We start from the raw sequence: 18,106 nt of genomic DNA, 5'->3' as shown, positions 1-18,106 counted from the left end.
CTGTGGCAGGTGACAAGTTGATGTGGTGGGATAACCCCCTTCTTAAAATCTCCATTGTAGTTTTAGTTAATAATGGAAATCAAGACGCAATGCCAGATCCGTTGTTGACTTACAATGGGGTCTGTTGTTTTAATGAGAAGAATATTCTTTCTATATTTGCGAGCCTCCGACGCAGGTGTAAAACAACCTGCAGTCCCTCAGCCAGCAGGGTATACTAAAGGTGAAGTATGCAATATTAAAGAGATTGTCCAATGGGAATAAAATAAATGGCCTATCGAAGGATAGGGGGTCCAAACTCTTGGCACCTCGGCCGATTAGTGTTTGAAGGGGCCGCGGTGCTGCTTTTCCTTTATTTATTAAAGAGCTTAGCACTGCAAAGATCTGTCACATTCTTAGCGGCGGTGCACAGTATTACAGCTTCCCTTCATTCAAGTGAATGGGAGGAAGCTGTAGTACTGTGCACCGCAGCTACGAATGTGATGAAGTTGTGCAGTGCTCAACTGTGTAAGAAATGAAGAGGAAACGGCCCCTTCAAACAGTTGATCGGCGGGGGCAACAAAAGTCAGATCCCCACAAATCAGATATTGATGGCTTATCCTGAGGAGAGGCCATCAATTTTGTTTCTGGATAGCCCCTTTAAATACACGATGGACAAGATTTATCAAAACTGGTGCAAAGGCAATCTGGAGCAGTTGCCCATGGCAACCACTGAGATTGCTACTTTCATTCTCCAAAGGGTTTCTGGAAAAATTAGATGTAGAATCTGATTGGTTACTGTTGGCAACTAGTCCATACTTTACCAGTATTAGTTCTCATAAATGTTTTCAATTGTGTCCTATGCATCAAAACTGTCTTAGAAAAAACAATGTTCTAGCTGAGAATTTCCACATTTGGTATTTCAAAATGTAGTTCAGAAAATTAACGCTAATCTATGGTTAGTTGCTATGGGCAACATCGCAACCGTATTTTTTTAGGCGCTTTTAATGAATAAATCCATTGTACACGTACTAAAGCTGGCCCTAGAAGATGTACAAGCACGCGGCAAACAGGACTAAGGCAGATTTGTTAAAGATTTTAAATGAATTTTTTTTTAAGCTAAAACCAGATGTGGATCTAGAAGAGGAGACACTTTAAGGCATTCCTTTATATATCTCTGTTTAGGTTCTTTTCCTGGTTTTGGCGTGTATTTTACATGCAAAATCTGCAACAAATCTGCACTATGTGAACAAGGTCTAACATTGGCATATTTCCATCATCAGCGTAGGTCCCAGCAGTTTGACCTTCACCGATTAATGGGAGCCTGCCAATAAATATATGACAAATCTTTATTGCTCATAAATACACATAAAAAAGCACCACACAAAGATAAAAGCTAATGTACACACATTATCCACGATGAACGGAACCCCCCACTGATTTAGTCTCAAACCTTCATAGTGACCCCAATACAGTAGAACTGCAAATAGTGCAGTTATTGACCATATTAGAATATAGAGCAGGTAAAAACCCACATAAGTATAACAATCGAAACACCAAAACACAAGTATAAAAGAGGCGTACAGACCAAGTCAGTGAGGAGTTTCAACGCCTACACGTTTCGCATGTCGCTTCTTTCGGGGGCCATTCATATTTTATGGCCTATCCTTTCAAAAAACATGGTGGGGAAACCCCCTGTAACTTGCTATTTATTCAGCATAGATAGAATAACTAAGGTAAGCATTCACTGTTCCAGCAATTGGACCTAGAACAACAAGTTTTGATTCTTTATTTTTTATTTGTACCAATATAAAATACCCTAAAAAACAACAAAGAACAAAAACAAACGAACTATATTTTTGTCCAAAATTAGCTTATTTTACCTGTTTATTTTTATCCGTTACAGGGGTAGCCTGTAAAACCAAATGAAGGCCACAGTTATTTACCTGCAGGAGGTAAAAATATTTATATTATTTATGTTTACACATGTCAATAAATCAAAATCAAGTGATCATATAAAGATTACTAAGGCTGTGTTCACATCAGCGTTGCATTTCTGTTGAAGAGTTCTGTCGGAGGTTCCCTTCGGGTTAACCCCTCAGCTTCCGTTTGCAACACCATTGATCTCAATGGTGACGGAAACTTAGCTAATGGTTTCCATTTGTCATTGTTGGGACAGGGTTCTGTTGTTTTGACAGAATCAATAGCGCAGTCGACTGCGCAATTAATTCCGTCAAAAACAACGAAACCTTGTCACAACAGTAACAAACGGAAACCATTAGGAAAGTTTCCGTCACCATTGAGATCAAAAGTGATGCAAACGGAAGCTAAGATTTCAGTTTGCCTTTCCGTGGAGGGGTACCCCCGACGGAAACCTCAGACGGAACCCCTCAATGGAAAGACAAAGCTGATGTGAACAGGCCCTTACAGTTTAAAGGTGATCTGGATAAAATATTAGCTAACCACGTTATCAGAAATTCATTAGAAATAGAGAAGGGCAGCAGTGGGGAATAGAAATGTCATATAATGTGCCTTGCAACACTACATGCTGTTCTATAACTGTGAGTCACATAAAGAAAATAAAGACCGCTACAGACCGCAGCACTAATCTGGATAATACAGCAGTGTTCTACTGTAGTATTCTAAATAATACAGTAGTGTTCTAGTGTGGAAATTTGGATAATACAGCAGTGTTTTAATGTAGTATTCTAGATAATACAGCAGTGTTCTAGTGTAGTAATCTGGATAATACAGCAGTGTTCTATTGTAGTAATCTGGATAATACAGTAGTGTTCTATTGTAGTAATCTGGATAATACAGCAGTGTTCTATTGTAGTAATCTGGATAATACAGTAGTGTTCTAGTGTAGTATTCTGGATAATACAGCAGTGTTCTAGTGTAATATTCTGGATAATACAGCAGTGTTCTAGTGTAGTATTCTTGATAAAACAGCAGTGTTCTAGTGCAGTATTCTGGACAATACAGCAGTGTTCTAGTGTAGTAATCTGGATAATACAGTAGTGTTCTATTGTAGTAATATGGATAATACAGCAGTGTTCTAGTGTAGTAATCTGGATAATACAGCAGTGTTCTATTGTAGTAATCTGGATAATACAGTAGTGTTCTAGTGTAGTATTCTGGATAATACAGCAGTGTTCTAGTGTAATATTCTGGATAATACAGCAGTGTTCTAGTGTAATATTCTGGATAATACAGCAGTGTTCTAGTGTAGTATTCTGGATAATACAGCAGTGTTCTAGTGTAGTATTCTGGATAATACAGCAGTATTCTAGTGTAATATTCTGGATAATACAGCAGTGTTCTAGTGTAGTATTATGGATAATACAGCAGTGTTCTAGTGTAGTATTATGGATAAAACAGCAGTGTTCTAGTGTAGTAATTTGGATAATACAGCAGTGTTCTAGTGTAGTAATCTGGATAATACAGCAGTGTTCTAGTGTAGTAATCTGGATAATACAGTAGTAATCTGGATAATACAGTAGTGCTCTAGTGTAGTAATATGGATAATACAGCAGTGTTCTAGTGTAGTAATCTGGATAATACAGCAGTGTTCTATTGTAGTAATCTGGATAATACAGTAGTGTTCTATTGTAGTAATCTAGATAATACAGCAGTGTTCTAGTGTAATATTCTGGATAATACAGCAGTGTTCTAGTGTAGTATTCTTGATAAAACAGCAGTGTTCTAGTGCAGTATTCTGGACAATACAGCAGTGTTCTATTGTAGTAATCTGGATAATACAGCAGTGTTATAGTGTACTAATCTGGATAATACAGTAGTGTTCTAGTGTAGTAATCTGGATAATACTGTAGTATTCTAGTGTAGTAATATGGAGAATACAGCAGTGTTCTAGTGTAGTAATCTGAATAATAAAGCAGTGTTCTAGTGTAGTATTATGGCTAATACAGCAGTATTCTAGTGTAGTAATCTGGATAATACAGCAGTGTTCTAGTGTAGTATTCTGGATAATACAGCAGTGTTCTAGTGTAATATTCTGGATAATACAGCATTGTTCTAGTGTAGTATTATGGATAATACAGCAGTGTTCTAGTGTAGTATTATGGATAAAACAGCAGTGTTCTAGTGTAGTAATCTGGATAATATTGCAGTGTTCTAGTGTAGTACTATGGATAATATTGTAGTGTTCTAGTGTAGTATTCTGGATAATACAGTAGTGTTCTAGTGTAGTATTCTGGATAATACTGTAGTGTTCTAGTGTAGTATTCTGGATAATACAGTAGTGTTCTAGTGTAGTATTCTGGATAATACAGCAGTGTTCTAGTGTAGTAATCTGGATAATACAGTAGTGCTCTAGTGTAGTATTCTGGATAATACAGCTGTTTTCTAGTGTAGTATTCTGGATAATACAGTAGTGCTCTAGCGTAGTATTCTGGATAATACAGCAGTTTTCTAGTGTAGTAATCTGGATAATACAGCCGTGTAATAGTGTAGTAATCTGGATAATACAGCAGTGCTCTAGTGTAATATTCAGGATAATACAGCAGTGTTCTAGTGTAGTATTCTGGATAATACAGCAGTGTTCTAGGATAATACAGCAATATTCTAGTGTAGTATTCTGGATAATACAGCAGTGTTCTAGTGTAGTATTCTGGATAATACAGCAGTGTTCTAGTGTAGTATTCTGGATAATACAGCAGTGTTCTAGTGAAGTATTCTGGAAAATACAGCAGGGTTCTAGTGTAGTAATCTCGATAAAACAGCAGTGTTCTAGTGCAGTATTCTGGATAATATTGTGGTGCTCTAGTGTAGTAATCTGGATAATACAGCAGTGTTCTAGTGTATTTTCTGGATAATACTGTAATGTTCTAGTGTAGTATTCTGGATAATACAGCAGTGTTCTAGTGTAGTATTCTGCATAATACAGCAGTGTTCTAGTGTAGTATTCTGGATAATACATCAGTGTTCTAGTGAAGTATTCTGGAAAATACAGCAGGGTTCTAGTGTAGTAGTCTCGATAAAACAGCAGTGTTCTAGTGCAGTATTCTGGATAATATTGTGGTGCTCTAGTGTAGTATTCTGAATAATACTGTAGTGTTCCAGAGTAGTAATATGGATAATACTGTAGTGCTTCAGTGTAGTAATCTGGATAATACATAATACTGTAGTGTTCTAGTGTAGAATTCTTTTTTTTTTTCATTATCAAGATTTTTATTTTGTAGCAACAAAATTACAGCATATATACATTACACAGTTTTGGCAGAAAAATTTGTATCATGTATAAAATACAGATTATAACAGTTTATAAACATTATGAGGATGCATAAACCCAAATAAGTGGTAACCTCCCACTCATCTAAAGAGCATATGAATTAAAGTACAGTAGAACTAACTGTACCCCATATACAGTAATATAATACCATAGCCAAGAGGACCAGGCCTCAATAAAGTAAACATTGGTACATATAAGTGCCACAGAAAAATTATAACAACAACACAAGACACCAGACAACAAAGGGAAACACAAACACACATAGCGCATAGTAGTGTAGAATTCTTGATAATACTGTAGTGTTCTAGTGTAGTATTCTGGATAAAATAGCAGTGTTCTAGTGTAGTATTCTGGATAATACTGTAATGCTCCAGTGTAGTAATCTGGATAATACATAATACTGTAGTGTTCTAGTGTAGTATTCTAGATAATACTGTAGTGTTCTAGTGTAGTATTTTGGATAATACAGCAGTGTTCTAGTGTAGTGATATGGATAATACAGCCGTTTTCTAGTGTAGTAATCTGGATAAAACAGTAGTGTTCTAGTGTAGTAATCTGGATAATACAGCAGTGTTCTAGTGTAGTATTCTGGATAATATAGTAGTGCTCTAGTGTAGTAATCTGGATAATACTGTAGTGTTCTAGTGTAGTATTCTGGATAATATTGTAGTGTTCTAGTATAGCATTCTGGATAATACTGTAGTGTTCTAGTGTAGTAATCTGGATAATACTGTAGTGTTCTAGTGTAGTAATATGGATAATACTGTAGTGTTCTAGTGTAGTATTCTGGAATATACAGCAGTGTTCTAGTGTAGTAATATGGATAATACAGTAGTGCTCTAGTGTAGTAATCTGAATAATATTGTAGTGTTGTAGTGTAGTAATCTGGATAATATTGTAGTGTTCTAGTGTAGTATTATGGATAATATAGTAGTGCTCTAGTGTAGTAATCTGGATAATACTGTAGTGTTCTAGTGTAGTATTCTGGATAATATTGTAGTGTTCTAGTATAGCATTCTGGATAATACTGTAGTGTTCTAGTGTAGTAATCTGGATAATACTGTAGTGTTCTAGTGTAGTAATATGGATAATACTGTAGTGTTCTAGTGTAGTATTCTGGAATATACAGCAGTGTTCTAGTGTAGTAATATGGATAATACAGTAGTGCTCTAGTGTAGTAATCTGAATAATATTGTAGTGTTGTAGTGTAGTAATCTGGATAATATTGTAGTGTTCTAGTGTAGTATTATGGATAATATAATAGTGTTCTAGTGTAGTATACTGGATAATATTGCAGTGCTCTAGCGTAGTAATCTGGATAATATTGTAGTGTTCTAGTGCAGTATTCTGTATAATTAAGTAGTGTTCTATTGTAGTATTATGGATATTATTGTATTGTTCTAGGGCAGTATTCTGGATAATTAAGTATTGTTCTAGTGTAGTATTATGGATAATATTGTAGTGTTCTAGTGTAGTAATCTGGATAATATTGTAGTGTTCTAGTGTAGTATTATGCTTAATATTATAGTATTCTAGTGTAGTATTCTGGATACTACAGCAGTGTTCTAGTGTAGTATTCTGGAATATACAGCAGTGTTCTTATGTAGTAATATGGATAACACAGTAGTGCTCTAGTGTAGTAATCTGAATAATATTGCAGTGTTGTAGTGTAGTAATCTGGATAATATTGTAGTGTTCTAGTGTAGTATTCTGGATAATATTGTAGTGTTCTAGTGTAGTATTCTGGATAATATTGTAGTGTTCTAGTGTAGTATTCTGGATAATACAGCAGTGTTCTAGTGTAGTAATCTGGATAATATTGTAGTGTTCTAGTGTAGTATTCTGGATAATATTGTAGTGTTCTAGTGTAGTATTCTGGATAATACAGCAGTGTTCTAGTGTAGTAATCTGGATAATATTGTAGTGTTCTAGTGTAGTAATCTGGATAATATTGTAGTGTTCTAGTGTAGTAATATGGATAATACTGTAGTGTTCTAGTGTAGTATTCTAGATAATATTGTAGTGTTCTAGTGTAGTATTTTGGGTAATACAACAGTAGTATTCTGGATAATACAGCAGTGTTCTAGTGTAGTAATCTGGAGAATATCTGGATAATATTGCAGTGTTTTTGGTCACTATGTGTGAACATACCCTTATAGATAATATTGTAGTGTTCTAGTGTAGTATTATGGATAGTATTGTAGTGTTCTAGTGTAGTCAGCGGCGTAACTACCGCGGTAGCAGCCGTAACTACGAGGCCCGGCGCTTGAGAGGGCCCGTGCCACCAGCCGACATCCCCCCCCCATATGCCCGGTGGCGTCGCTAGCACCCGTTATGGCTGCTACAGCAGTAGCGCTGCTACTATGGGGCCCGCGTCGCCGAGCCTCCAACAAGTATGGGCCGGGCGACACAGGCCCTCTCATGCCTGTAGGCGTTGCTAGAACCGGAGGGGGCCCCGGTGTTAGCGACAGCCAAATACATGCACTAGCGCTGAATGGCCGGGCATGTTCCGTACCTGACCATCCAGCGCCTTACAATGATGCTGATTGGCTAGCGGCGCGATGACGTCATTGCGCCGCTTCCACGCTTGAAAGTTGCTGATTGACGGGGCAAGTCATTCTGCCTCGCCAATCAGCGTCATTGGACCATGCTCGTTCAGCTCCAGTAGACCTACTCAGAAGAGAGCAGATCTGCATCGCCAGCGAACAGCGTGGGAACGGGATCATGTGAGTATGTAAAGTTTTTTTTTTTGTTTTTTTTTCTCATAAAACTGTTAATGGCATTATTTATAGTGGGGGCTCTATCTACAGGGGGTGTTCTATATGTTGGCCACTATATACAGGGGGGGTCTATATGTGGGGATGTGGGGCACAATCTACAGGGGGGGTCTATATGTGATTATGTGGGCCACTATATACAGGGGGGTCTATATGTGGGCCACTATCTACAGGGGGGTCTATATGTGGGGAAGTGGGCCACTATATACAGGGCGGGTCTATATGTGGGCCACTATCTACAGGGGGGTCCATATGTGGGGCACTATCTACAGGGGGGGTCCATATGTGGGGCACTATCTGCAGGGTGGTCTATATGTGGGGCACTATATACAGGGGGAGCTATATGTGAGACACTATACAGGGATGGGCTATATGTAGATCACTATAGGGGAGCTATTTTTTAGGGCACTTTCTATAGGCGTGGGCTATATGAGGGATACTATATACAGGGGTGGGTTACCTGTGGGGTACCAGCAACAGGGTGGCTATATGTAGGGCACTGTCCACAGTGGTGGACTATACATGAGCACTACCTATAGGGGAAGCTATATGTAGGGCAGCACGGTGGCTATGGGGGCACTATCTACAGGGGGCACAGTGTGTGTGACAGTGTATGGTACTATTATAATCAGGGAAACAGTGTATGGCGCTATTATAGTTACAGATGCAAGAGGTGTTGAGAATTTTAACTTTGTTTATAGGTGCAGAAATGTTTTAAAAGTGAGAAGCTGAAGACATCGGAGCGGAAAACTGCAGAAATGGGTCATGGCCGGTAGAAATCTATCATAGATGTCTGGACCGGAGGGAGAAGAAAAGAATTAGAATCTGAGACGTCACCGGTGAGTCACTTGATGTAAATGTTTATTCTGCCTCTAATCAGCACTGTAGTCACTGTATGATCTGCATCGTGATGATTATGATATGATTTATTTTTTGTGAAACAGCATCTCCCAGCATATCCTCACCATTGTTCGGGCCATGCTGGGAGCTGTAGTTTTACGCTGTACAAACCTATACGGCAGGGGTTGCACTAAATTGAGCTGTCATAGTGTTGTATATATGTATTGATCTTGACTCTGATGCTGTATGTAAGTACTGAGCTTGGTTCTGGTGCTGTATAAACGTATGAGATTAATTTTGCTTCTGTGTATATATGTACTGAGCTTGGTTCTGGGGATGTATTTATGTTCTGAGGTTGGTTTTGGTGCAGTATTTATGTACCGAGATTGGTTCTATAGCGGGGTTATATAGCACTGTCTACATGGGGGCTGTATGGCACATTCTACAGGGGGCACTATTTATAAGGGGGGGCTGCTTGTGGCACCCTGGGGGGGGGGCCTGGTCAAGAGTTTGCTATGGGGCCCAGTGTTTCCTAGTTATACCCCTGAGTGTAGTAGTATGGATAATATTGTAGTGTTCTAGTGTAGTATTCTGTATAATATTGTAGTGTTCTAGTGTAGTAATCTGTATAATATTGTAGTGTTCTAGTGTAGTATTCCGTATAATATTGTAGTGTTCTGGTGTAGTATTCTGGATAATATTGTAGTGTTCTAGTGTAGTAATCTGTATAATATTGTAGTGTTCTAGTGTAGTATTCCGTATAATATTGTAGTGTTCTAGTGTAGTATTCTGGATAATATTGCAGTGTTTTAGTGTAGTATTATGGATAATACTGTAGTGTTCTAGTGTAGTATTATGGATAATATTGTAGTGTTCTAGTGTAGTATTCTGTATAATATTGTAGTGTTCTAGTGTAGTAATCTCTATAATATTGTAGTGTTCTAGTGTAGTATTCTGGATAATATTGTAGTGTTTTAGTGTAGTATTATGGATAATACTGTAGTGCTCTAGTGTAGTAATCTGGATAATATTGTAGTGTTCTAGTGCAGTATTCTGGACAATATTGTAGTGTTCTAGTGTAGTATTCTGGATAATACAGCAGCGTTCTAGTGTAGTATTCTGGATTATACAGTAGTGTTGTAGTGTAGTATAATGGATAATATTGTAGTGTTCTAGTGTAGTATAATGGATAATATTGTAGTGTTCTAGTGTAGTATAATGGATAATATTGTAGTGTTCTAGTGTAGTAATCTGGATAATATTGTAGTGTTCTAGTGTAGTATAATGGATAATATTGTAGTGTTCTAGTGTAGTATAATGGATAATATTGTAGTGTTCTAGTGTAGTATTCTGGATAATATTGTAGTGTTCTAGTGTAGTATTCTGGATAATATTGTAGTGTTCTAGTGTAGTATTCTGGATAATATTGTAGTGTTCTAGTGTAGTATGGTGGATAATATTGTAGTGTTCTAGTGTAGTATTCTGGATAATACAGTAGTGTTCTAGTGTAGTATTCTGGATAATATTGTAGTGTTCTAGTGTAGTAATCTGGATAATATTGTAGTGTTCTAGTGTAGTAATCTGTATAATATTGTAGTGTTCTAGTGTAGTATTCTGGATAATATTGTAGTGTTCTAGTGTAGTATTCTGGATAATATTGTAGTGTTCTAGTGTAGTATTCTGGATAATATTGTAGTGTTCTAGTGTAGTATTCTGGATAATATTGTAGTGTTCTAGTGTAGTATTCTGGATAATATTGTAGTGTTCTAGTGTAGTATTCTGGATAATATTGTAGTGTTCTAGTGTAGTATAATGGATAATATTGTAGTGTTCTAGTGTAGTATAATGGATAATATTGTAGTGTTCTAGTGTAGTAATCTGGATAATATTGTAGTGTTCTAGTGTAGTATTGTGGATAATATTGTAGTGTTCTAGTGTAGTATAATGGATAATATTGTAGTGTTCTAGTGTAGTAATCTGGATAATATTGTAGTGTTCTAGTGTAGTATAATGGATAATATTGTAGTGTTCTAGTGTAGTAATCTGGATAATATTGTAGTGTTCTAGTGTATATGTACATTCCTCCATAGAATCTGCCATAGAATGGAGCAGTGTTCCAAAAAATAATATACGTTTTACCATAGAACAGAGAAGCGTTCTGCCATCACTGACAGCTATCATACATTACACTATAGACCAGGGTAGTGATCTGACTGGTATCTTACATTACACCATAGAACAGGGCAGTGATCTACCACAATGGACAGGTATTATACCAGTAGAAGACAACCACTACTGACAAGTAGTCCACCATAGATTTATAGAATCTAGCTATAATAGGTGGTATTGTGGATAGAGGATTTAGCAGCTACAGTAAAGTACTATGATCAGCGCACGCATGTAAGAAACATATAAATAGACATGTAACAGACATGTAGTCGGCAGGGCACAGTTATGGGGAGGGAGACACACGAACACAAAGTCATTTACTCACATTAGACACCAATCTCCCTCGATATTTGCCGGGCAGCATGTTGGCTGCAAGAATTAGGGGGATTTATGGGTGTGAAATAATGACATATATTTACTGATCATGCCTCCCCTTTACTGATGACTGGCAATGCAATAACCCCTCACAAACAATACGAAGATGGTCTCTCCCACATCTGTCAGGTGGCGCTCTGTTACCATAGAAACCACCCGCCCCCAGGTCCCCACATACTGAACGCCAATGATCTCGTGGCTTGCCGGTCTCCATGGTAACGTTGTGTCTACAAACGATAGCGGCTGTACTGAGAGATGTGTGCGCATGCGCGTTATTGTAGCACGCAGCGGAAGTTGTTTTCTTCATGGTGTTCTTGAGCTCGCTGTTATAATATAGTGATGTACTGCGGGAAGAGGGTGACGTAGTGTTTGTTACCTACCGTGCACCACGTGCTTTGTAAGTACTACAGGAGGCCGACATCAAAATCTGTCTGAATATATATCTATCCTGAGGCTGGGTTCACACGACCTATTTTCAGGCGTAAACGAGGCGTATAATGCCTCGTTTTACGCTGGGTTCACACGACCTATTTTCAGACGTATACGAGGCGTTTTTTGCCTCGTTTTACGTCTGAAAATACGTCTCATATACGTTGTCAAACATCTGCCCATTACTTTCTATGGGTATAACGCTGTATTGTTCCCACGACGCGTAATTTTACGCGTCGTACGGCAATTACGACGCGTAAAATTACGCCTCGTAAAAAGAAGTGCAGGACACTTCTTTGGACGTTTTTGGAGCTGTTTTCTCATAGACTCCAATGAAAACAGCTCCAATAACGGACGTAAAAAACGCCGCGAAAACGGCGCGAAAAACGCCGCGAAAAATGCGAGTTGCTCAAAAAACGTCTGAAAATCAGGGGCTGTTTGAAAACAGCTCTGGATTTTCAGACGTTTTTGGTCACTACGTGTGAACATACCCTCAGTTTTTGGAGCTGTTTTCATTGGAGTCTATGAGAAAACAGCTCCAAAAACGTCCAAAGAAGTGTCCTGCACTTCTTTTGACGAGGCTGTATTTTTACACGTCGTCGTTTGACAGCTGTCAAATGACGACGCGTAAATAACAGATCGTCTGCACAGTACGTCGGCAAACCCATTCAAATGAATGGGCAGATGTTTGCCGACGTATTGTAGCCCTATTTTCAGACGTAAAACGAGGCATAATACGCCTCATTTACGGCTGAAAATAGGTCGTGTGAACCCAGCCTTAGGGTATGTTCACACGATGAGAGGCATTTACGTGTGAAAAGACAGACTGTTAACAGCTGCCTCGTTTCACACGTAAGGGTATGTTCACACGAGGGCGTCTGTAACGGCTGAAATTACGGGGATGTTTCAGCCTGAAAACATCCCCGTAATTTCAGCCGTAACGGCATGTGCAGGCGCTTGAACGCCGCGTCCATTCCGGACGTAATTGGCGCTGCTATTCATTGGAGTCAATGAATAACGGCTCCAATTACGGCCAAAGAAGTGACAGGTCACTTCTTTGACGTGGGCGTCTATTTACGCCCCGTCAATTGACAGCGGCGCGTAAATTACGCCTCGTGTGAACAGACAAACGTCTGCCCATTGCTTTCAATGGGCAGATGTTTGTCAGCGCTATCGAGGCGCTATTTTCAGACGTAATTCGGGGCAAAAACGCCCGAATTACGTCCGTAAATAGGCCGTGTGAACATACCCTAAATGCTCCTCATCGCATTTTGCGAGGCGTCTGAGACGCTTGTAAATCTTGAGCTGTGCTTCATTGAGTTCAATGAAGAACAGCTCAAATTACGTGGCAAAGAAGTGTCCTGCACTTCTTTGCCGAGGCAGTCCATTTACGCGTCGTCGTTTGACAGCTGTCAAACGACGACGCGTAAATTACAGGTTGTCTGCACAGTACGTCGGCAAACCCATTCAAATGAATGGGCAGATGTTTGCCGACGTATTGGAGCCCTATTTTCAGGCGTAAAACTAGGCATAATACGCCTCGTTTACGTCTGAAAATAGGTAGTGTGAACCCAGCCCAACGTGTCGTCGTTTGACAGCTGTCAAACTACGACGCGTAAATGACAGGTCATCGGCACAATACGTCGGCAAACCCATTCAAATGAATGGGCAGATGTTTGCCAACGTATTCTAGCCCTATTTTCAGGCGTAAAACGAGGCATAATACGCCTCGTTTATGTCTGAAAATAGGTCGTGTGAACCCAGCCTTACAGTGGCCGATAATTGGCCGATCAACGAGACATCGTTGATCGGCGCTCGTTTGCTCCTGTCACATGGAGCTATGGATGGGGACGAGCGGTTGTTACTCTGATCGCTCGTCCCCATAAATTATTATCATGTTGGCAGCACCTCTTATTGTTTACACAGGGCGATGTGCTGCTGACAATGATAATATTTCACTTTTTTAAAACGATACAATCAGCAGATGATCGAGTGTTTGCTCGGTCATCTGCTGATCGTTCCCCTGTTTACACAGGACAATTATGGGCAACGAGCGTTATATGAACGCTCGTCTCCCGGATAATCGCCCAATGTAAAACCCCCTTGTTGGGTTTTGTTGTGTTTTCAAATGTGTTTTCATCTGAAAAACACATGCGTTTTTAAACCTGCACATCTTTACAAAGGGTTTTAGCTGTAAACTTACGAACATTACCTTAAAGAGGCTCTGTCACCAGATTTTGCAGCCCCTATCTGCTATTGCAGCAGATCGGCGCTGCAATGTAGATAAGAGTAACGTTTTTATTTTTAAAAAACAAGCATTTTTGGCCAAGTTATGACCATTTTTGTATTTATGCAAATGAGGCTTGCAAAAGTCCAAGTGGGCGTGTTTAAAGTAAAAGTCCAACTGGGCGTGTATTATGTGCGTACATCGGGGCGTGTAGATTACAGCTGAAACATTAATGATTCTCTTTTGCCGCGACTTTTGGTGGACAGGACAGAAGGCTGGCTGAGCATAGGGGATTGAAAGCATATATTAGTAATCGCATATAATCACCATTGACATACATTCATTTACATTAGCAATAAAGTCGCCAACCCCTTTAATATTCAGTCTTTCCGCACATTAAACACGAAGAAATAAAGGGCAGATTTCTGTTTTTCTTGCTGTTTACCATGGTAATTGATGGGGAATGGATACCTAGAGCAAGCAGACGTGTGCAGTCAGATAAAACAGGCGCTGGGAGCTCAAACGCTTTATTGTATTTGTTCAGAGGTGACTAATGCTATGTACACATTTTACTTTCAATACACTAAACGCACACACTCCGCCAATGCTGCTGCGGATGGGGTATCAAAGGCAAGTAACCCCTAGTTACAGAAATGTCACCCAAATACTGCCAAGGCCTACAATCTGGGCACAATATTGGATGACATTGCTGGTAGTACATAGTCTAAATTCAGGTATGTTCACACAGGTCAGATACGCTGCGTAAAAGCTCACAGCGTATCCGTCCTGGTTGCCGCAGGGAATTCCAGCCGAAAAACCGCACTAAATTGTGGTGCAGTTTTTCGGCTGGAATGTCCGCTACGGTAAACTGTATGTAAAAAAAATAATAATTCATACTTACCTGTAGCAATGGCGATGCGTCCCTCTGCCGTCCTGCAGCCCGGCCTCCTGGGATGACGTTTCATCTTATGTGACCTCTGCAGCCTGTCGGCCTGGAAAGAGAGGCACAGTATACGTGAGTTTTTTTTTTTCCTGAGTTGCGATTTTTGACAGGGCCTCCTGGGATGAAGTTTCCAATCACAGGCTGCAGCGTCACATGGCCTGAAATGTTATCTTAGGAGGCTGAACTAGGCGCAGATGAGAGGGAGGAGGTAAGTATAAACTTTTTTTTTTCTACTGCTGCTTTCCGCAGTGGAAATTCCACCCGAAAAATCGTACCACAATGTGGTGCGGTTTTTCGGACGGAATGTGCTGCAGGTTCCAGGTCGGATAGGCTGCATAGTTTTTACGCAGCGTATCCAACCCGTGGGAACCCAGCCTTAGGCCTTATTCACCCGAACGTGTGTTTTTTGCGCGTTGCAGTTGCGTGTGTCATCAGTATGTGCTCCGTGGCTGCGTGATTTTCACGCATATGCCATCCTTATGATACGCGGTTTTGAAGTTTAGAAAAAGAAATGAAGGAAGTGCTTTTATTTTTTCCTTCATTTCTTTATCTACTGTGCTTCCGTGTGCCGTGCGCGATTTTCATGCACCCATTGATTCAATGGGTGCGTGATGTGCGAAAAACGGGCAAGTATAGGACATCGTGAGTTTTACGCAGCGGACATACGCTGCCTGAAAATCACGGACTGTCTGAACGGCCCCATTAACTAACATAAGTCCGTGAGACGCGCGTGATTTTCACGCGCGTATCACGGACGTAATACACGTTCGTATGAATAAGGCCTTAGGCTATGCTCCCACACACAGAATACACTGCAGATTTTCTGCAACAGAAAATCTGCAGCAGCATTTAAAAAAAACAAAAAAAAACACGCTGGTAAGGCCAAGTTCCCACGTAGCGTAAACGCTGCAGAATTTCCGCAATGGATTTCTGTGATGAAATTCCACAGCATTTAGGCCTTATTTACACCAACGTGTGCGTTTTGCGCGCGTAAAAAATGCATTTTTCGCGCGTTGCAGTTCCGTGTGTCATCAGTGTTTGGTGCGTGTCTGCGTTATTTTTGCGCGTATGGCATCCTTATGTCAAGTGGTTTTGACGTATGCAAAATGAAATGAAGGAGGTGGTTTTCATTTTCTCATCAGTTTTTGAGTAACTTGCGCGAATCACGTATGTACGTCCGTGTGCTGTCCGTGATTTTCACGCACCCATTGACTTCAATGGGTGTGTGATGCGCAAAAAACACAAGTATAGGACATGCATTGAGTTTCACGCAGCGGACACATGCTGCGTGAAAAACACGGAATGTCTGAATGGCCCCATTGACTTACTTAGGTCCGTGTGACGTGCGTGATTTTCACGCGCGTATCACGGACGTGAAATGCGCTCATGTAAATAAGGCCTTACAGTAGCAGCAAAGTGGATGAGATTTACAAAATCTCATGCCCACGCAGCAGAAAAAACCCACTGTGTAAACGTTAATATATTGACCTGCGGTGCGGATTTGAATTCCGCAGCACGTCAATTTACGCTGCGTTTTAGTTGATTTTCCATTGCGGGTTTTCCCCATTGAATTCAATGGGGATGTAAATCCTGTGTTGCGACATACGCCGCAAAAATCGCAACTACAGAAAAAGCAAAAAATCATATTTACCCTGGAAGTCTGTGTTTCTTCCTCCAGTCCGGGCTCCTGAGATGATGTTGCATCTCATGTGACAGCTGCAGCCAATCACAGGCTGTAGCCGTCACATGGGATGAAACGTATAACCAGGAGGCCAGCATGGATGACATCATAGGACTGGCCTACTGGGAAGACGTTACATCACAATCACAGGCTGTAGCAGCCACATGGGCAGCAGCGTCATCCAGAGAGACAGGACTGCACAGGAGGGACGCGTCGCCATAAGTGTATGTTCACACCGCCTTTTTTCGGGCCGTAAACGCCCGAAAAATCGGAGCAGAACGCCTCCAAACATCTGCCCATTGATTTCAACGGGAAAAACGCGTTCTGATGGGCCCTTTTTTTACGCGGCCGTTTTGAAAAATGGCTGCGTAAAAAAACGGCCGCGAAAAAGAAGTGCATGTCACTTCTTGGGACGTTTTGGAGCCGTTTTTCATTGACTATAGAAAACAGCTCCAAAAACGGGCATAAAAAACACAGCGAAAATTGCGAGTGGCTTAAAAAACGTCTGAAAATCAGGAGCTGTTTCCCCTTGAAAACGGCTCCGTATTTTAAGACGTTTTTGAGTTTGCATGTGAACATACCCTAACAATGGCCTAGGTAAGTATGAGCGCTTTTTACCGCTGCTTTCCACAGCGGAACATCCGCCCGACAAAACGCACCAAAATTTGGTGCAGATTTTTGGACGGAATGTATTGCGGGTTCCAGGTCGGCCAGCTGCGCAGTTTTTATGCAGCGTATCCGACCTGTGGGATCCTGGCCTAAATCTGTCAGAAATCCGCACTGCAGTTTTTGCTGAGCATATTGCTGCGTAAACGCTGCGGTTTTTCCTGTGGATTTAGGGTCCAGCATTGATTATAGCAAACTATAAGTGCACCTGCGGTTTTTACTGCAGTTATGCTGTACAAAGCTCAACTTACGTATTTTAGTGCAGAATTTATGTTTCCCATTAAAGTCTATAAGCCACAAACGCAGCATCTCCGCACAGACCCCGCAGCATCTCCGCACAGACCCCGCAGCATCTCCGCACAGACCCCGCAGCATCTCCGCACAGACCCCGCAGCATCTCCGCACAGACCCCGCAGCATCTCCGCACAGACCCCGCAGCATCTCCGCACAGACCCCGCAGCATCTCCGCACAGACCCCGCAGCATCTCCGCACAGACCCCGCAGCATCTACGCACAGACCCCGCAGCATCTCCGCACAGACCCCGCAGCATCTCCGCACAGACCCCGCAGCATCTCCGCACAGACCCCGCAGCATCTCCGCACAGACCCCGCAGCATCTCCGCACAGACCCCGCAACATCTCCGCACAGAACCCGCAGCATAAATTGACATGCTGCGGAATTGAAAGTCGCATTGCAGAACACTAAGGCCTTATTCACATGAGCGTATTTCACACGGACCTATGCAAGTCAATGGGTCCATTCAGACATTGT

General features: G+C 40.8%; 1 protein-coding gene across 1 annotated transcript in view; it reads right to left on the bottom strand.

Moving 5' to 3' along the window:
• The window catches only part of LRRC49 (leucine rich repeat containing 49), a 174,897-nt gene extending 163,361 nt beyond the window's left edge, over window positions 1-11,536 (bottom strand). Inside the window, exons 1-2 of the mRNA XM_075857918.1 lie at window positions 11,339-11,536; window positions 1,860-1,922 (exon numbers count right to left, since the gene is read on the bottom strand). Of these exons, the coding sequence (XP_075714033.1) occupies window positions 1,860-1,922; window positions 11,339-11,377 (102 nt within the window). The 5' untranslated portion in view covers window positions 11,378-11,536. The remainder of the gene's footprint in view (window positions 1-1,859; window positions 1,923-11,338) is intronic.
• Window positions 11,537-18,106: the final 6,570 nt, after the last annotated feature.

The sequence above is a fragment of the Rhinoderma darwinii genome, chromosome 3 (genome assembly GCF_050947455.1).
Source record: "Rhinoderma darwinii isolate aRhiDar2 chromosome 3, aRhiDar2.hap1, whole genome shotgun sequence".
Classification (NCBI taxonomy): domain Eukaryota; kingdom Metazoa; phylum Chordata; class Amphibia; order Anura; family Rhinodermatidae; genus Rhinoderma; species Rhinoderma darwinii.
Note: the sequence above shows the minus strand (reverse complement) of the source record. Positions and strands in the feature narration are given on the sequence as shown.